The 21553-nt window shown below is 43.8% G+C and overlaps 1 protein-coding gene across 5 annotated transcripts in view; it reads right to left on the reverse strand.

Moving 5' to 3' along the window:
• Positions 1-4112: 4112 nt before the first annotated feature.
• GADL1 (glutamate decarboxylase like 1) overlaps positions 4113-21553 on the reverse strand; it is a 121453-nt gene continuing 104012 nt past the window's right edge. For 4 of the 5 annotated variants that reach the window (XM_039526411.1, XM_039526410.1, XM_039526409.1 and 1 more), the window contains one exon: positions 4113-5869. In XM_039526411.1, coding sequence (XP_039382345.1) covers positions 5696-5869 — 174 coding nt within the window. In that variant the 3' untranslated portion in view covers positions 4113-5695. Of the gene's footprint in view, positions 5870-16486; positions 16588-21553 lie in introns of those variants that run through there. The other variant, XM_039526412.1, reaches the window with a different exon arrangement.

A 21553-nucleotide genomic window follows, 5' to 3' on the forward strand; every position in this document is an offset into this window, starting at 1 on the left:
CCCAACAGAGCTGTTTTGATTGCATCCAACCTGCAATTAGCATGCGCAATTGTGACATAATGAATATGTGCAATTGCATTATTTCAGCATGTAATAACAATATTTAACATTTACCTTACTGCATACATTGAAAATATTAGCAAAGTGCTTTACCAACATCAACCAACTCACCTATAGGAAACTGGGCTGTTCACAGGTGGAGGATATCTGGAGGTAGGCTAACTTCCAGGAGCCAGGTGACTCATTTTGTGAGCTGCACAGTCAACGGAGGTAGGGAATGGGGAGAAAGGGCTATATCCGGTTTGGGGCTGTAGGAAGGAGGCTCTCAGAAATTAGAGGGATGAGCATGATATAAGTGGATGGGTGGATCCAGGAGTACATATAAGCTAGAAACTAGGGGAAGACTTCTGTATGCAGTAAATCCCACACCACCATGAAATATCGCTTCTCCTCAGGCTGATGCTGTCAGGTCCAGCGACCATACCTCTCAGTCCAGGAAGCAGAAGGAGGAGGTAGGATATGTAAAACCAGCAAAGAGTCCTGTGGCACCTTATAGACTAACAGACGTATTGGAGGTACGTTATGTTAAAGAAGAAGCTGTAGATTCAGGACTCTACAGAGCTGAGAGAGAGTCAGAGAGCTGACTGAGCTGAGAAAACATCAATACTATAGAGCAAGCATAGTCCTACATGGTGACAATGCAACCCAAACTGAGCCTCAAACCCATTTTTTTCCCCACTAGTCCCACTAATATGGATACCCAGGTTCAATTTCCAGTGATGGCAGATGGGCCAATAGAATATTCAATTTTGGCCTCACTCCTCTGTTGTCTGGAGCAGTTTCCATTCAGGTTAGCATGGCGCAAAGACAGACTTGGCTAGAAACTCTGGCATTAAAAACAAATAAAGAAAAACTAACTCTTTTTAGGCACCAGGCTGCAGATTATTTTTATGTTGTGGCTAGAGATGCTTCCCATTCTTTGTCAGGGCATCCCATTTAATGTTCTGGACAGACAAGCCCTCTGGCTTACGTCTTGGTTGCAGGGGATTTACTGAGTTAGTAAAATGAGACTGATAGCCCTGCCCTTTAAGGGTCATAGGCTATTTGCAGAGCATGTTGATGCAGCATTTAGGGCTATAAGCGAGAAGACTTCAGTTCTGTATGACGCCAATAAGGATAAACCTCAATCCCTTCAAAAGAGACGTTTAAGGAGGACTCAGGGTAGATAAACCTAGCTAGTCTGCCTGGTACACAGCTAGCGACTGAGACAGGGCACAGCAACACCCTAGACAGGCCAAAGAGAGTTTCTGATAGCATGCAAAACCACTCCCAGGTGTTTTCTTTGGGAGCAGAAGCAGTCCATGCCTCTAAAATGGCCATTTCCTAGACACGACAGATTCTGTTCTCACCAAGGTAACCCCTTCTAAAATAACTCAGAAATAAGGGGTGGCATTTCTAGACACTGTACACTACTTAGACATCCATTCTTCTGAAGCACAAAGGAGCTTTATCATCTGTATTTTCTCATCTCCATCACCTCCACAGGACAGGACGAAGACCCAGGCTGGACTTAAAGCAACTAAACGATTTTAGAGTACAAACATTTCTAAACGGATACTTTAAGAATCATTATTTAACCCAGTGACCAAGGAGACTGTTTAGCCTCTGTGTATTTGCAAGATGCACATTTAAATATATCAGCTGCGTTAGGGGCCAGTTTCTGATACCCACTGACTCTCACAACACCACGAGCAGACCCACTGAAGTAAGGATAGTCTATGGTGCTACCCAGTATGAGAAAGGGTCTGATAACATTTCTTTGGGTTAGTCTAAGTTAATCTTCTTTGCTTTATGGGGGATATGCATCCTTTGCTTGTAAAATTCTATCCAGACATGTATTACAGCACTGACAAATCAAAGAAACTTCTTCGTAATATAAAAATCCAAAGTTTGGCCTATGACGTTCAGTGCCCAGTCCACCACGCCCTCCAAACACAATGTTTATCCTGAAGTCAATAGGAGTTTCATGCATACAAATCTTGCATGATCAGACACTACGCCAATCCTATAAAGGAATTCTTACTAGCAGGATCTCTATAGTCCAAGATTATTTCTCCTGCATGCATTGTAACTGTATTATGTGTGTGAAATTGCAGATGGAGAGAGAGGCAAAATTCCCAAGAAATAAATATGCTCCATGATACTGCAATATGCATACACGTAGGAGAAGGCACAATTTGGCTCATTGTACCCTCAATCTAAGAACTTCCTTTATGACAGATAACGCCACAATACCAAAGCCACGTATGTGAATCAAAGGCACACATCTAAAACAGTTTGGCTACTGAGACACCAGTAATTATTAGAAAGGGAACCAAAGACAGTGAGTAATTCTGCCTTGAGTTATATCTGTGCATTGGAAGAATCTGGCTCAGTGCTCTGAACGATGGTAATTCCCTGACCAGAAGAGGAGGAGTCGAGTGATCCATTTATTTTCAACTGGGATATTTCAGAAAATTAACACTCCCACTTGCTGCAAAGACAGTTTAACTTCTGCATTTGACAGTTTAACTGAGAAGAGGAGTAAAACTGTAATATTCCCTTACGCCAGGTGTTTATCAAAAATAGTATGGGCAGTATTCTTCTGCCGCTGCATATTAATAACCCACTGCCTGCAGCAGGGGTAAAGCGCACCTGACAGTCTCAAACACAGGCGGCTTCTGCCATCTGGAGCACTCACCCTTTGCCCTTCTTTAAAGGCAACATTTATATTCCTGGTTTTTTGATTTACAAATGACAAGCCCAGCCTCCCTTTAGAAGAGTGCCATTTACTTTACTTTTTATTCAAATCATTGACTAAAAAATAGACATTTTGCATTTATTAGGTCTAAATAAGCTACTATAGGAAAATGCTGTTACAATCCTGAAGCAGGACCCGCTTATTACATCCCTTAGGTGTTACAGGGAGCCGACAGCAACAGAGAAAATACAGAGCTCAGAAAGTTAATTCCATCATACTGTAAGGTTCACCTTCACCTTTCAAGAAAGCAAATACAGTGCAAGTGTAAATCCAAGAAATATTTTGTGCAAACATTCAAAAAAAGTTCAATTTGGCTTTTGTTTAAAAATACAGCTACTACTATGATAGATTTAGAAGGATGGTATTTCAGACAGACAACCAGAAGTGTACTGGGACTGTCTCAATCACTGAAAGCGGTAATTTGTTAAGATGAATGTAATAGCATGGTGACACTTTTCACTAGTAAAACACAGAGGACCAAATCGTCAGCTGCTGTAAGCTGGGACAGCTTTATTCAAGTGAATGGAGCTAGGCTGGCTTTTACCAGCTGAGAATCTGGGTCAGAATCAGAAAATCCTGACACTTTTCTTTCTAAGCCAAAAAAAGAGACAGGTTACTCCACAGAAGCAATAGCAAAGCAATTCTGGTAACTCAGTGCTCTTTAGGTTCTTTGCACACCGGTCAAGAGTGGGTGGCTGTTTATCAGAGCAATTGGGCCCTGACCTGCCAAGTGCTTAACTTTAAGCAGGTACCTGAGTCCTTTGCTGGATCAGGGTTTTAAATGATGTTATGATGGCTGGTATACCCAGAAGTCAAAGGTAAGGCTACGTTTTAGTCACGGGTGCTTTTAGTAAAAAAGTCACAGACAGGTCACGGGCAGTAAACAAACATTCACGGCTCGTGATCTGTCCATGACTTTTACTATATCCCCATGGCTAAAACTTGGGGGGGCAGCTCAAGGGGTGATGTGGGAGGCATGGCCTGGGGGAGGGCAAGGTGCTCAGGATGGGGTGCAACCGGGCGGGGCGCCTTGGGTGCTCGGGGAGGAAAGTAGCGGCCTGGGGTGGGAGGGAACCACGGGGGAGGATTGGCGGGGCTGGGACAGGCTCCCTACCCGGCTCCTGAGCTCCACGTGCTGCTGCCTCCGCTCAGCCCCAAGACCTGGTTCTGCAGCTCCCATTGGCTGGGAACCATGACCAATGGGTGCTGTGGAGGTGGTGCCTGCAGGCAGAGGCAGCACCTGGAGCTAGGAGCTGAGGGAGGGCAGCCCTCCCCACTCCAGGTAAGCACCCAAACTCCTGCTGCTGGCGGGTCCGGGGGGGGGGGGGGTGGGAGCGGGGAGACTGCCCCAGCAGCAGTCAGGCAGCTCCTGGGCCAGGCACAGCAGCTGCTGCAGAAGTCATGGAGGTCACTTGACCTCCGTGACAAACACGGAGCATTAATCATAGGTAGTGTTTGATGATGTGAACCAGTAAGTATTACAGGGCAAAACCAAAGGGTTATGTTATGCCAATGACTTTTATCAAGAACTCCCCAATAATATCAATGATGTACCGTGGCTCAAAAGTATCCACTCCCAGTATGCTCTGCAGAGGTCTATCAAGCTCTTGTTCCCATCTACTGCTCTGATAGTGTGACTGATACTGGCAAACTTTCCACACTGGTATCTTGGAGACTGAAACTGGGAATGTTCTACAATACTGCATACTACCACAATACATGAAATGAAAACATCCTGCACCGCATTTAAAGACAGCTTTCAACAATACAGATACATTACAACAAAAAACTTCATATTGGTCAGTGCTTCCTCAAAGACAGATTATGGAACAAAGAATAAAACATCTAAGTAAGTTAGTGTCACAAGTTAGAAGTGAAAAATGTGGTCATTTCCTTATATTTCCTGCTAGAACTCCCACCCAAAGATACATTGATGATTTCTGTTTTTATGACTGAAAGAATCATTATATAGATAGAAAAAATTAAACTAGACCACTCACAAAATTATTTATCTAAATATAATGTAATTCTGAATAACTATAAAGGTTAGAATTTAATTTTGGTATTTCACTTATTTTTTTAACAATGTTCATATCACAGACAAATCACAGACAAATTTTAACTTATACAGCAGCTTAAGTTTAACGCCAAAAAAGAATTATAAACTGATCACAAGAGAGCTAGCTATTTTTAAATCTGTAGGAATATCATAAGGAACCATGATAAATGCAATGCTTTGTTATATCAATTCTTAATGAATAGCTACCCTGCATAAAAAACACACTCCTTTAAGATAAATCTATTTTTCTAACTTTTTGGTTAAAATTTTATCATGCGTCTAAAGCTGCTAAAGAAATGTTTACACTTTAACATCTCCTGTTCGTATCTCCCATTGACAAAAAGTTAAAAAATGATACTATCTCCGTTCCAACATTTTTAGCTCTGTTAAAATCCTGGTAGGTTTATGGGTGGGCAAATGCTGATTGGGCCCATTTTGTGCTGGGCAATTTGCTGGTTTAGGGGCTTTCATTAAGAGAGCCACAGGACCCCTAGCATCAGGCCTTACTAGTTCAATCAACAACTGGGCCTTTATCCTTAATGCATGCCAGGCTAAAATATTAACATATTAGAGATGTGCTTTGATTTTAATACTCACTGAGCTAAATTCATGGCTGACATAAGCAGGCATGACTCCACTGAAGTTAATTATGTCATGCCCACTTATGTCAGCAGCCAATCTGGCCCCGTCTGTCACAGGTACCTGCCAAATACCTGCCTTATTAGCATATAGGAGGTCATTCTCAGAACAGTAGTGATGGTACCATTTACGCAGCTGCTATTCTTGATCTGTAAACATCATGCATATAAGCAGTGCCTGGTGCTGTTGAACTACAGCTACAAGTCTCTGCCAAGCAAGTCAATCTCGTCCAGCAGGAAGTCCATGTCCTCACGGCTCACCTGGGGACTGATCACTACCTGGCGAAAGAAGTTGACTTTGCCACGATGGGGTTGGTACCCTATCATCATGCTGCCTTTCTTCATCATTCTCTCTTTAATTACAGGAGCAACCTACAGTGGGGAAAGAGAACAAGTGTTTAAAGTTGTAATCTTGAATCATATTTAGCACCAGGACAGGGGTTCTCAGCCTGGAAGTCGTGACCACCTTGCCTTGCCACTAAATGGGAGGGAGGTCCCAAGTATGGAAAATGTGGTCCAGTTAGGAACAGATTGAGGACCACTGAGTTAGGACAAGATCTTGCCACCCTCTACTTACATGAATTGGCCCACTGATTTCAATGGTACAACCCACATAAGAGTTCTTTGCATGGGTAAGGAAGATCAGGATTGGGCCTGTGCATCTCTCTAGCTACATATGAACGGCCATATTGGGTCAGACCAAAGGTCTATCTAGCCCAGTATCCTCTGGCGCAGACTAATACACCATGTAGACAAGTCCCTAGAAACAGATGTTATCAAAGATAGCTCTGCCATATAATATGTGCAAAACCACCATCCTCCGAACCTGGGTTTTTATCTGTGTGACAAAAACCACAAGGACTCGCTGACCTTGATTGCTATATAGTATGAGCTACATTATGCTCATCTCAGGCTCTGGCTACACTACGAGCTAGTGCTGTGATTCCCGTGCTTGTGTACACATAACTCATGCTAGCTCTCATTCAGCTAGTGCAGGTATAAACAACAGTGGAGCAGTTAAATAACCGCCGTAGCAGTGGAGCAGCAGTGGCTGCTTCTTGGCTGAGCCATACAGAATATAAACCCACCCTGGAAACCGATGGGTACGTATTTGGCATGGCTCAGCTGTGCCTCCATTGCAGCTCCTAGTGCCACAGGAAAATTAGTGGGTGCTCTGTACCCACCAGCAGCCAAGCTCCCCTCACCCCCCGCCCCACCTCCTCCTCCTCCCTTGAGCACACCACGGCCCTGCTCCTTCGCCTACCTCCCAGCACTTCCCACCCAGCCACCACCAAACAGCTGTTTGGCAGCGTTAGCATGCTCTGGGGGGAGGGGGAGGAGGTGTGCTCAGGGGAGAAGGCAGGGAAGAGGCAGGGCCAGGGCGGGGATTTGGGGACGGAGTTGGGGCAGGGACTTTGGGGAAGGGGTGGAGTGGGGGTGGGGCCAGGGCAGAGGGGGAGTCAAGCACCCACAGGAAAGAGGGGAAGTTGACACCTATGCCTAGTGCTACTACAGCTACACTGCTATTTATTTATACTTGGCTAACTCAATGAGAGCGAGGGTGAGATGTGTGTTCACAAGCAGCAGAATCTCAGCACTAGCTCCTAGGGTAGACATAACCTCATTTAGTCCATACTCAAAAAACTTCCACTGAAGGACTGCTGGATATGGGTGTGCCACATGAGCCATCCTTACTCACTCTCCTCTGCAATTAGTCACACTGCAGGTAGGTATTACCCTGCATAATGGTGGCAGAATCTGCCTCTACGCTTGGGACCAAATTGTGTCTTGACAAGCCATTTCAGTACTGTCACATAGTGAGAACCTTGGGGCAGAATTTGGACCTTTGAACTGTCCTTGCACAATTTTCAAATGTGAGTTGGACAGGGTAGGGTTTGGTAAGCTTGCACACGCAGGTTTAGTTGCTCCAAATATGTCCTCTCGGACACAGAATACGTTTGGCATGATGGAAATTCTCATGCTCCAAGTTGGTTTGAACGTCCTGGTCCCTTTTACCATTACATCAAGTTAGTAACAGTTCAACTCTTTCACTCTTACTACTACTTTATACTGCACTCAGAATGAGTAATTACTTGTACCCCAGTAGTGTTCAAAAGCCCCAATCAAGATAAGAGCTACAGTGTGCTGGTTGCCACACAAATACAGAAGACAGACAACTGCTGGTGTACTACACAAGTGGTCCCAAGGGACACACTCATAGAACAAAGGTGTAAAAGTGGCAGACCTGCCTCTTTATTATTAGAATTTCTCAGGCTCTCCTTTAAGATTCAAATGCCCTGGGCAATTTTAGTATTTACTGATGTTCTATCCGTTATTATTTCTTTTGTGTCCTGAAATGGATTCCCTTCATCTCAATGAGTGCTGTTACAGAACGCACGCTGGAACTCACTACCCCAAACTTTGCAGTAATAAAGTAACAAATAAAGACTGTGAAAGCAGAAACACTGAGAGCATCAGCGTCAGCTCTATTGGGATAAATATACTGTGCTACAGCAATGCTGGTCTCATGGAAATTGGAGGTAGAAAATCTATTATCTAGTTTATCACGCGGCGAATGAAGGCCTGTCCCCACAATATATTTTTAAGTGTCTCCTTCCCTTTGTTCACTATGAAGCCAAGCACTTTCTACTTATAAAGCACAGCTGCTGGTTTGCCATCAAGAATTCTGAATGAACATGGCTGGGTTGTTGTAACAATTTCACCCAGAATCATTTCCACTTGGGAACAAAGGAGCAGAATATATGCACAAACTCTAAGCAGAAGTCTCAGAACACAGCCATTAAAGACTGACTTGCATGTAGGGTCTGATTTTCAGAGGTGCCAACCATCCATAACTGTTCGGAGCTGCAGGTGCTCAACAGCCTGGAGATCAGACCCTTAGTTTATAAGACCTCATTCTGTAAGGAATTCAGTGTCTTGAACTTCCACTGAAATCAATGTGAAGTCAATGGGAGCAGAGAGTGCTAAACTACAGGCAGGAGCTGCTCAGCACCTAACAGAATAGACCCCTAGGAAAGCAATTTAGTAAGAGTGAGACTGCTTCACCTTTCCAATTATTTTACTACCGAATTTACTTCAAATTATAAATCAAGTTCTTTATTTTGCACTTCAGAGGAATAGTCTCAGAATGGTAAGTGAAAGGCATCCTTAGCCCTAAATTCTTCAGCTCTCTCAGCAGCTCAACGTGGGCCCTTTGGCAGTGGAACTGTGCAAGTTCTGCTGTGCAAGACAAGGCAGGTGCTAGGAAAAGCTATTAGAAGGAACGCACACCCTCTGCTCTGCATACCCTCCCAGAGCACTGCTGCACAGGGGAATATGGGGGTCTAGGCTGGGGGATAGCTACGGAAGAAGGATCTGCTGCCACCTGTATTCTTCTCCTACCTCATAGCAGCTATCCAGTTATTAGGCTGGGTTAGCAGCCACAGAGTAGTCCAGCTCCTCCTCCACAGCCTCCTACTCACCTTCTCCAGCACCCAGCCTTGTTACTCAGGTTGGGAGGATTTTAGCATTAAGGTTTTAGTTGCCTGTATATTAGAGTCCAGACTGTGCTGACCCTTGCACACATTTGTGAGGAAGCAGGTGCAAGGATCATCCTGCCCTGCACAGCTGGCAAGATAGCTCCCTCTATGCACCCCACGGGGGACAGAGAGCAGTGAGGGAAGGAGGATGGGCCTACAAGGACAGTACAGTCTGCATACTCCTCATGTGCACCAGGGTGCTCTGGGAATGACTGTCTCCCCCTGAAGCTCTCCTCTGACATGGGGTAGAGCTGCATGACCCCAATGCAGGGCTGTGCCTTACAAAACACAATCCAGTCCTTAACTGGCATACTTGATGGTATTTAATATTCTTCAGAATGGTGAAAACGCCCATCTGAGCTCACGTACAGTGACTTACAAATGAACTCTATTCAGCCCCCAGCATTAAGGCCTAGCCATCAGAAGAGTCAAGCAACTGCAAAATCCTGCAGTCGACAGTAAGCGATGCAGGTGCTCAGCATCTCTGAGGATTAATCCCTGGGTTTTGACACTAGGATCCTCCAAGAGAAGCTGAAGAAATGTCCATTCAAAGTCATCCACTATTACACTAACTACCAAGGTGTAGTAGGTGTCACTTCAGAGTGACAATGCTATATGAGCAACCAGGGGCGGCTCTAGAGCCCAGCGGGGCAAGCACCCGCCTGGGGCGGCCCTTTCCCAGGGGGGCGGCAGGCTGGTCCGGTGGACCTGCCGCAGTCATGCCTGCGGGAGGTCCACCGGAGCCCGGGGACGACCGGACCTGCCGCAGGCATGACTGCGGACGGTTCGCTGGTCCCGCGGCTCGGCTAGACCACCCGCAGGCATGACTGCGGCAGCTCAACCGGAGCCGCCGGACCAGCGAACCGCCCGCAGCTGCGGGTGGTCCAGCGGAGCCGCGCGACCAGCGGACCCTCCGCAGTCATGCCCGCGGCAGTTCCGCTGCTCCCGCGGCTCGGGGGCGCCTCCCGGGCATGATTGCTTGGGGTGGCCAAATTTGTAGAGCCGCCCCTGTGAGCAACACCTGAACTCCTGGAACAACTTCTTAGCTCACGGAGGAATGACTCAGGCGTTTGTTTCTGTGCAATGGGAAATCTCAAAAGTAGCTAGGTTGAACACCTGATATTTTAACCACAGCACTCATGCTGGATTGCTAGGCTCCCGCTTAAGTCACTCTGCCTCATACTCTGCAATATGGAAACTTAATGAAGGTTTATTCCAATGAAAAATAAAACAAAATTAAGATAAAGGGGCTTGGTCAAATGTTCTGTACTAATCATTCCAAATCACATTGACTCATAAATAAGTAGTAAAGAAGTGGCCCCCTATTACCAGACTGTGATTCTGTTATTTTATTGGTTGCAAAATATTTGATACGTTTGGGCTACAGAGAACAGTAACCCGGCTCTCTTGTTCCGATTAGACAGATTCACTAGACTACTGTCCAGAATATCCTCACTGGATTAAGGTTCCTTGGTTGTGGGCAAATATCTGTAAAAAGTGAAATAAATTCTCCTCACAGGTCAGAATTTCCCCAACAGGCATGTAACACCTCTTACATCTATACAAGAGCATAGTGATGGCCAGCCTGGATGAGACTAGTGTTCTTTCTGGTGCAGTATCCTGTCTCAGACAATGACAAGTACCAGACAGCCCCATATTGGATAATTGTAAAATAACCTGCCTATAATGGAAGTTTCTTTCTAACCCCTTGCTTACGCTCTGACACATGAAGATTTATATCCAAAGATAAAGGATACACTTCCTAAAATAACTGTGGATGTTTTCTTTGGTATAGCTAACTGTTTTTAAGCCTAATAAACTTTTGGACAAAATGTGTGTAAAAAAGAATGTTCTTTCATTGATTGTTCCCTGGTTCTTATATAGTAAAGAGGAGTGACTGATTAGTTTCTCTGCACCATTCCTTACTCTGTTATACTTCTATCACCATCCCTTTTATGGGACTCCTCTCTAGCCAACACTATCCAATATTTTCAAATCTATTCTGTCTCCAATGTCTTTTCCTGCCTCAAATCACTCTCATCACCCATCTCTGAATGCCCTCTATTTCTGCTCATTCAGAACCAAAGGCGCCTCTGAAATCCTAGATCTCACCTTTGTAATGACTAGGGCCCTACCAAATTTGTGGCCATGAAAAATGCGTCTCAGACTGAAATCTGGTCTTTTGTGTGCTTTTACCCTCTACTATACAGATTTCATGGGGGAAACCAGTGTTTCTCAAATTGGGGGTCCCGACCTAAAAGTGGTAATGGGGGGGATCACAAGGTTACTGTAGGGGGGTCGCCATATTGCCACTCTTACTTCTGTGCTGACTTTAGAGCTGGGTGGCCAGAGAGCGGCGGCTGTTGCCCGGGCAACCACTTCTGAAGGCAGCGTCCCACCAGCAGCAGTGCAGAAATAAGGGTGGCAATACCATACCATGCCATCCTTACTTCTGTGCCTCTGCTGGCGACAGCTGTGCCTTCTGAGCTGGGCTTTCTGCCAGCAGTTGCCTCTCTCCAGCTGCCCAGTTCTGAAGGCAGAAATAAGGTAGCAGTACCGCAACCCCCCCCCCCCACACACATTAACATTGTGACCCCCCATTCCTTTTTGGGTCAGGACCCCTACAATTACAACACCGTGAAATTTGAGATTTAAATATCTGAAATCATGAAATTTACGATTTCTAAAATCCTATGACTGTGAAATTGACCAAAACGGACTGAATTTGTTAGGGTCCTAGTAATGGGTTTGGTTGGGGGTCCTGTGTAAATATTGTGGTTTAATCAAGTATAAGTCAAATGCAATATTGGGTAAAGACACACAAAATAAAAAGGTGATGCATTAGACAGCTATGAACATTGCATAAATGAATGGCTAAAACAATTGTTTGAAGCAAGATAAAGCTTAGCCAACCTGCCATACCTTATTGGTCAAGAAATTTTTATAATGAATTCATGTTCCTGGTCACACAAAGTAATGACTGGGAGGAGCGCACACAAATCACTTTATAGAAGGTGTAGCACCACAACCCCCAGATCAAAATGCACAGAGAACATCAGTGGCAGAGCAGAAATATAGAGGCATCTGTTTCTCACTTTGATTCTCTAGTAGCTCTGAAGAATGTGGAAGTGGTTTACTGTTACTTTGACAAATGTATTTATTTCTCTGTCGTATGGTATGACACAAGGGAAATGCTGGTGCACTCATGTTTTGTAATAATTTATTAGTGGGTTAGGGCTGTGGGCCCAGAACAAATTCTAGACAAAAGAAAAACATGTTTGGGTTTTTACAGAGCGCCTTGGCTACAGGAACAAAGTTGTGATTGGGAGTGCAAACATTTGGTATTTAGATTGTCCTACTTGGGGTGACAGCTGACAAATGGCCGGGGTTTGTTTTTAATTATCACCAAAAAGAAAAAGCTTTCACTTAAAGTCTGCAACCAATTTTGCTGCACAAAGACAAGAAGTTATTAAACAATGGAGAATATGCTTTCTTCGTTTTTAAAATATATTGAAGAAGCCATTGCTTCCATACATTTATGGTGAGGAATTAGGGTAGTGATTATAAGCAACCAAATAAAGTTGTTTGCTTACTTGTATACAGTGGTCAATATATCAACAATTGTCAACAGTTAATACTCATTGGTGAATTTGGTTCCATAGTCATCATCTGGATTTAGAATAGGGAAAAAACTGGCAGATGTGATGTGGCAACTGTATGCAAGATCTGTTGGTAAATGTTGTTGTGTTCTAGTAGCATCCAGCGAAACCATGTGATATTGGGGCCCCGTTGTGCGAGGTGATGTATGAACATGTAATAAGAGAGAGTCCCTGCTGAGAAATCTTATAGACAAGACAATCCAATGATAAGGGTAAGGGAAGAGGAAAATACGTTGTTCCCACGTTACTGGTAAGGAACTGAGTCATAGGGAGACAGAGGGTATGTCTACACAGCAAAAAAAAAAAAACCCTGTGGCAGCAAGTCTCAGAGCCCAGGTTAACAGATTTGAACTCGTGCTAAAAAATAGCCTTGTAGACATTCCAGCTTGAGGAGCCCAGGCTGTGAAACCTGGCAAGGGTCTGAAAGCCCAGGTCCAACCCAAGCGTCTCCATGGCTGCTGTTAGCCCCGTAGCACAAGCCCCACACGCCGGATTCAGTTGACTCAGGCTCTGAGACTCACTGCCATGTTTGTTTGTCTGTGTAGACATACCCAGAGTGATACGGAGAATCTGTGGCAGAGCAGGCAATCAAACCTAGTTGTCCTGAGTCTCAGTCCAGTGATTTAATCACAAGACCATCCTTCCTGTCGTGAACCTTCTTTCAACAAAATACTTATGTATATTTGAGCCCCATTGAAGTCAATGGCACTTATGCATGTACTTAAAGTTAAGCAGGTGCTTAAATGCTTTCCTGAATTATGGCCTCGTTAACTTCCTGAAGATGACTGCTGCTGTCAGTTATATAGTTGAGTTAGTAACTCATTCTATTGTAAATATCTGTAAATTTTGGTCCAGCCAATTCTAGCAGCAAGCATTTTTTTCATAACCAAAATGGCCAAATACTTAAGGCAAAATCATAACTTTACTCTGAATGAAAATATGCCTCCTTTGTGCCAAAACAGATTTTTGTGGTCAAATGAGACTGTTTCATGTATAAACTTGTCTTCCGTTTTGCAAAATAGCTAAGGCAAGAATGGAAAATGGTTTACATTTTTGTGAAACCGTGAAAATGTGATCTTTCTCTAGTTTTATCAGCGAGGAGAATTTTTTTCTTCCTGCTACATGTCTACTGCCAAATTCTACTGCAGTGTCCCAAACTTTGGAAAGATTCATCAGAGTTGTATCTGAGCAGCTGAAATCCTTAATACTGTAGTTGATTGGCCAGTATCCTGCTACCTTCCAGAAAGTGACTCTTTTGTGGATCCCTACAAAGTATATGGATTTCACTACAAGTGTTTTTTCCTAGTTAAAGCTAAAATCTTTTTGTAAGCTACCATCTAAATTGTGGATCCGGGAAAAATGTAGATAGCCAGATCCTGCTCCCATTGAAGTAAATGGGGAATTTTGTCACTGATTTCAGTGGGAGCCGAATCTGGGCCAGTGCGTGTAGGTTACTACTGACATAAATAGGAATAGCTTTGGAGTGTACCAGAAGCAGCAGATTCACATGGCTATGTTGTAGCCATGGTGGTGTGTAGAATGGTCTTCCATCATGAATGGTCCCTGACAAGTTGTCTTCCTTTGGCAAGAGTCCGCATGGGAGGATTTAGGCTTCTTAAATCCCTCAAAAGTGCATCTTCCAACTTCATCCTGCTCCCTTTTTAACCCCAGTGGAAAGGATCCTTGGTAGAATTGTTACAACAACCCTGTCATGTTCTGCAAATAGAACATCCAGAAGAAGTGCTGGCAGAGCAGCAGCTGTGTTTTGTAAGTAGAAGGTCTGCTGTGTATCGTGATGGGCCATGCCCCCATCCCACTGACAGCAAGCCTAATGAGCGTTCCTGCACTCAGGGAGTGCCAATTAGGTGCACCTGCAGAGCCTGGAAAAGGGGAGCTTAAAAAGGTGAAGCTGGCCATGGAGCAAGGTGGGAAAGTTTGTCCAAGTAGATAAGTTACTAGGGAAGCCTGATAGCCAGGGGACCCAAGCTCAAGGCAATAATTAGCCTTCCCTTTCCTCCACCACCTTTTGTTTAGGGCAGACAGACACTGCAGCCCTAATAGGGTCTCTGGGCAAGCTGTAAATTGATCATTTAGCAAACTCAGCTTGACCAAGGCAGGAGGGGAGGGGGTTTTGGGTGCCATGGAAAGGGCAGCTTGACCCCGCATCCTTCCTGATAAGAATTGTGTTGCAGTTGTTGATACATGCATTTTAAAAAGAGCAGGCATGTTTATTGGGGTCTCAGAGCTGCAGACTCTGGAAAACCCACACCTGGTTAATCAATAGTCAGAAGGAACCTCTTGCTTGAAACTGCTTACTTAACAAGGTTTCTTTAAGAGATATGTCATTTTATTACTGATGTATAAATAAGGGGGAAAAGCTTGAGATAGTTGGACTCATTTGGGGACTCTTTTGGACTCTCCCTTTTGGACTCATCTTGCAGTCCCCACCGGCAGACGGAAGATTTGGCCACCGGAAGCCTGCCGCTGTGTCACTCGAGAACCACACTCAGCTTTGGTAATTATCGAGGGTTGGGGGTGTTTTACTAACTTGTTGCAGATGTGTACAAGTGCTTGAGACTAGTAAAGTTTAGCTTTAAGTGAAAGCACTCTTGTGTTGTCCTGTTTGTGCCAGCCATCTATCGGTCGGACGGCCGTGTCTCCCCTGATTTATTTCCTGACACCTCCTCGCACAGAGTAAAGTTACCAAGAGCTTTGGGTTGAAAGAACCCCGGGTAACAAAGGGACATATGAATCTTTTGCGCACCTGACATGTAAATATCTTGCAACACCAGCTACAACAGTGCCATTAAAACGCCTGTTCTCACTTTCAGTTGAGATTGTAAACAAGAAGTGGGCAGCATTATTTCCTGCAAATGTTAACAAATTTGTTTGTCTGAGCAATTGGCTGAACAAGAAGTAGGCCTGAATGGACTTGCAGGCTCTAAAATTTTACACTTTTTTATTTTTGAATGAAGTTTTTTTTGTATATAATTCTACATTTGTAAGTTCAACTTTCATGATAAAGAGACTGCACTACAGTACTTGTAATGAGGTGAACTGAAAAATACTATTTCTTTTGTTTTTTTAATGTGCAAATACTTGTAATCAAAAGTAAATATAAAGTGAGCAATGTACACTTTGTATTCTGTGTTATAATTGAAATCAATATATTTGAAAATGTAGAAAACACCCAAAAATATTTAAATAAATTGTATTCTATTATTGTTTAACAGTGCGATTAATCACAATTAATTTTTTTTAATCGTGATTAATTTTTTAAAATTGCTTGACAGCCCTAGTGATTAGGTTTCCCTATTTTTCAATACTGGCAAAGGAAGGTTCTTTCATGCAAGAATGAAACAACAGTTTGTCATCTTGAAAGAAAGATACCAACAAAAAACATTCCTTTTTACTTTGTATGCATAGGGATGAGCTTGTGCTTTCCTTCTCCACTGAGAAAAGGAAATCACAATGCAATGTGTGCGGTGGGTGTATATTACAGTAAGCAACTTATGTTATTTGGTGACACAAGTTCAAAAACCCAACACACTTCTGTAGAAAAATGAATGTCTTCAGAAATTTGGAATGGTGCCCTACTGTTAAGAACTCTTATGCCGTTTGCACAAGCAAACCTTATGCTTCTGGCATAAGGTACATATGTAGCAACACTCTGTATTTGCATTACAGTAAAGATTAGAGAGCTTCAATGAGCCTTTGTTCATCTTTTTTAACTGGATCTAAAGGCAAAATGAACATTAAAACAAAGCCAGGTTCTTTGTATCCTTTTCTATCTTGTAAAGGAGAGTAATGACCTTCATGGAGGTTGCTGGCAGTTTCTCTGCAGGGAAAAAGTGGACTCGTACCATAGGCAAGACTGTCTGATCTGATCACCCTGTTTAACAGAGAACACATTAGTCACCCTCAAAAACCAAAACCAATAATTGTCCCTGTTTTTATCTCTCACCTGTAATTATTTTTACCTTCCTCAGACTCATGTTTCAAGACCTGATCCTGACATGAAATGGGCACTGCCAGACCCCTCCCTTCTCCATGGACCTCTACTGAAGTCAAAAGGTTTCCGATAAGCCAGAAGGGTCTGCCCGCATGCATCTCATTGCAGGATCAAGATCGTGTTAGGGTCACACCATTCCTCCTTCTCCTAATCTCCTGTCTATATTCAGCTATCAGTGGTGTGTTGTATCTCACATTTTTCTTCATGACTGAAATGTGAAATGTTACAAGTCTCTATGCTTTAAAACAATGTGCGATCAGGAACTTGAAACAATAAAACAACCCCACAAATGCATGAGATTTCATGGCATGAGTCGGTAGATGTGTGTGTGTGGGGGGGGGGAGAGTAAGAGGAATTGCTGAAATAAGAATTTACACCTGCAGCCTTTCACAAGTAAGCAAAAGATGCACAAGCCCTTCTGAAAATTCTGGTCAATAGTGTTAATCATATGGGGCTAGATTGTGGCCAGCCCTTAGACAGCTGAGTTGTGGGTAGGGGGAGAGGGAGGAAGGAACTTCCCATATTACTTCCTATATAGCCCGTGTAAGGCCTTGGCCAAAACTACAACCCCTGCCCTCCAGGGACTTCTAACAAGATGTTCCCCACACCCTGCAAGCAGCTCACTGAAAGAGGGTGAGTATGCACATGGAGAATAGGCAGGAAGCAGGCCTGGCTGGCCAAGAAGTTGGGGGGTGAGGGGCATCCCAGAATGGGGCCTCGCAGGTTGCACTGGGGAGAGGGAGGAGTGTGGAATGGGGGAACTCCAGAAACCTTTCTGTTTCTCCAAGACCAGTCTGTGAACTAGATTTTTACTAAGGGCAGCAGGTAAATGCTACAATCTACACCACAGTCAATGTAACTGAAATGTACCACCAGAAAAATAACCCTAATGCAATCAAAAGTTTCAGCTAAAAAATGGTTCTAACAAATGCTGTTCTCACAAAGAACTGTGTACTTATCATTAATAACCTATACTACGTTTTGTATAGATGTCTGGAAATGGATCAATTAACAGAAAGATGATAAAGCTAACAAAATTCTAGATCTGTTGTAGGATTCCTTGCGATAAGCAATCTATGGCAACTATGCAAGGGTGACATTTAGCCCTGGTGTAATATCATCACCTGTACTTGAGTTACATGAAGTATGAATTTGGCCCCATGACTTGCAACCCACCTGCTAATCTTTACTCCTTGGTGCCAACGGAACTATTTGTGTGAGTTGAGGTTACTCACAGAAGGGTTTGCAGGATTGGCCCTAAGGACATCTTGCTCGTTTCTTGTAGCAAAGGCAGAGACTGGCCACCAGATGGGTTTCTTAATAATTGTTATTGCTCTCAAGCAATTTTATTAAACACAGTTATGTGCTTCTCATTAAATACATTATAACTGATGATATAAAGTCTTTACCGCTTTACTATAAATAGGAGTAGTAATAATTTAGGTTTTGTGGAGCATTGTTATAGGAATATTTTAATTAAGCAAGCAAAAGCTTTAAGCTTTCATATTTCTAGTACTCCATATGAGCAAATAAATATTAATGAATATTTTTAAAATGCAGCGTTCAAGTTCACTGTACAACACTTCAATCTGGAGACAGGATGGCAAGAATCCCCTTTTCCTTGCACATCTCCCAGGATTGAAAGTCCAAAGGAATTCTGAAACCTGCTCTGGTATCTGCTGTATTAACAGAACTAAAATTTACATGTAACATTCTTTAAATATATATATATAGCAAATCACCTTCTTTTGAAGAGATGGGTGAAGTTTGGAGGAAGAGAGGGAACAATCTTGTTTGAGATTTTCTGTGACTTCTCTATTGTATTTGCAAACTCTAGGGCTCCTCTGGCCAAGACCATGAAATGTCCAGAAATGAGTGTGGGTCACCAGACACAATCTGTAAGGTATTCTGCCCTCTCACAACTTTTGCCTATGCAGAAGTGTTACTAAAATTGTGAAAGCTCTACAAAGAGCCAAACAGCCCTTCCAGTCATTGTCACGGTTCCTCTCACATCCCACGACACAGTGGGGAGGGTCCTGAAACTGGAAAGGAAGCCAGGCTGGGCTGGGTGATGGCAGGTGGCTGTGATGGAAAGATAAACCTGACTTTCTCCTGACAGAGTATCGGCATATGATGAGGGAGGGAGTGGGAAAATGGGAGGGACTCTTAGAGGATAGGAACAGGGCCATATTTCTACCAGGTGACAGGAGGGCTGGAAACAGGTGTTTACAGGTGATGGAATGGATCAGTAGCACTGTGCAGCCGCACATCAGGAGTATGAGCAAAGATGGGGTACTGAGTTTCAGGGACTCAGGAGCCAAGTCAGACTTCGGGCTGGTGAGGTTGGTGGGAAGAATCTATAGTCAGGATGGAAAAACCCAGGGTGGAGCAATCTGTGCTGGCCTTACGGGGTAGGAGCGGGTGAGAACTCAAGCAGGAAGAACTTTGGGAATCACATTCTTGGTGATTTTCCACCTGCGAGTCGGTATAACTTGTGCTCAAATTTTGCTTTTGCATCTGAGATGTAGAGGTGTCATCTCACCAATCCCCAATAGCCTCACCCAGTGTTTTCAGTCCACGTTCAGTGAGGCAGAAAATACTGGACTGAATGTTGTCTAGCTTTTTCCCTTTGGCAGTGCCACAGGGCCAGCTCACAACCACAAGGAATCTTCCCTTCAGATGCTTACCAAGGACTTGAACCCTTAAAAGTTGCCAATTTCATGCAAAAGTCTTAGCTCTACCACCACCATCTTTGGCGGTTAAATCACCAATGCAGTGATTTTCCGAATTTCCCTACAAGCAATTCTGTCTAGCTTTGGGCCCTGGTGCACATGCTGAAGTGCTTTGCTAGATCAGGGCCTTTGTGATTTTACTTGTCAGCAGTGGGATACCGAAGAGAGAAAAGGCAAAAGAGTTTCAAACTCTTGCTTTTGGTGCGTTTCTGCACTGAAGTTGTATTTTTACTGAATACCATGATAAAAGCAAGCCTTAACAGAAACACCATGCATTATTCTGGCTGAGTAACCTACCTTATTAGCCAGCTTTCAAATTCCAAAAAACCTACCTATGTTAATTAAAAAAACCCTGCGTGAGCAGGGCTGCCTGAACAATCTGATGATTTTTTAAAAGTAGTTATGACCTAGTTTAGAGAAGTTGCCTTTGATAGTCTCCTAAACTTCCCTTCCTTTATCGAAGAGCTCTGTACAATTTAATAGAGAACAATAATCTTTCTGTAGAGTTTTTGAACCAATCAATTTATCAGTGACTTAGGGTGAGATTTTCACAGTGAATCTGCATTGGCCTAACTATGCTCCCATTGAAGCAATGATAGTTTCATCTCTGACTTGCGGGAACAGAGCAACACTGAGCACGTTTGAAAATCCCACATAATTCTTTATTACATTTTGTAGAATGGCTTAAAATATTCTGCTGAAAGGATATAATTCTCTAGTGATTTCTATATGTTTTAGAAGAACTCTTATTGGGTATAACCATATTAAATATTATAGGAAGGCCCTACCAAATTCACAGCCATTAAAAATGCATCACGGACTGTGAAATCTGGTCTCCCGTCATGAAATCTGGTCTTTTGTGTGCTTTTACCCTATACTGTGCAGATTTCATGGCAAAGAGCAGCATTTCTCAAATTGGGGGTCCTGACCCAAAAGAGAGTTGCAGGGGGGGTGGGTCACAGTATTGCCACCCTTACTTCTGTGCTGCTGCCTTCAGAGCTGGGCAGCCAGAGAGTGGTGGCTGCTGACCAAGAACCCAGCTCTGAAGGCAGCAGCATAGAAGTAAGGGTGTCAATACCATACTTTGCCATCCTTACTTCCGTGCTGCTGCTGGTGGCGGCTCTGCCTTGGCCTTCAGAGCTGGGCTTCCAGCCAGCAGCTGCCTCTCTCCAGCCGCCCAGCTCTGACAGCAGTGCCACCGCCAGCAGCAGTGCAGAAGTAAGGGTAGCAGTACCGCACACCCCCCGATAACCTTGAAAGCCCCTCCACAGCTCCTTTTGGGGTCAGGCCCCCTATAAATTACAATACTGTGAAATTTCAGATTAAAATATTTGAAATCATGAAATTTACAATTTTTAAAATCCTACGATTGTGAAATTGACCAAAATGGACTGTGAATTTGGTAGGGCCCTAATTATAGGGCTTCTGGAGATTTTTGACTAATCAGATCTCTTTATAGAGTGATCTAGACATACATCTACATCTACTGTATGTTCATGGGGAAGAAACTCATTCCATTTCAATCCCATTGAGAAATTATTTATATTTCAACAAGGATCTATTTTTAGGGGTCCTAAAAATACTAAAATCCAAAGTTCTAGAAGACTTTACACCTCAGTCCACAATAGAAAGCTGGATGGTTTTGGAAAAAACATTACAGGTATCATCATCAGCACGCACACAAGGTACATCTCATTGCCAAGGTGTAACACAAAAGTATGAGACAAATATGTAGATGCAAACCACCATGCAACACCATTTTTTCCAGCATCATTAGCAATGATTTCTGAATATTTCTGCAATCCTTTCCTCAAGCAAACCTAATGGGAGTTTTGCTTTAGTAAAGGATGTAGGGCAGTGGTCCCCAACCTTTTTGTCTGGCGGGCACCAGACGAAGGACCACTGAGGCAGTGGAGCACCCGCCGAAATGCCGCCGCATTTCGGCGGCATTTCGGCAGTGACGCCTCTCGATGACGCTGCTTGCCGTCGACAAGTGACGTCATCGAGAGACGTCCCCGCCAAAATTTGGGAGCGACACCGCTCGATGATGTCACTTGTCGACGGCAAGCGGTGTCATCGAGAGGCGTCCCTGACGAAATTCGGGGGTGACGCCT

Source organism: Mauremys reevesii, linkage group 2 (genome assembly GCF_016161935.1).
Source record: "Mauremys reevesii isolate NIE-2019 linkage group 2, ASM1616193v1, whole genome shotgun sequence".
Lineage (NCBI taxonomy): Eukaryota > Metazoa > Chordata > Testudines > Geoemydidae > Mauremys > Mauremys reevesii.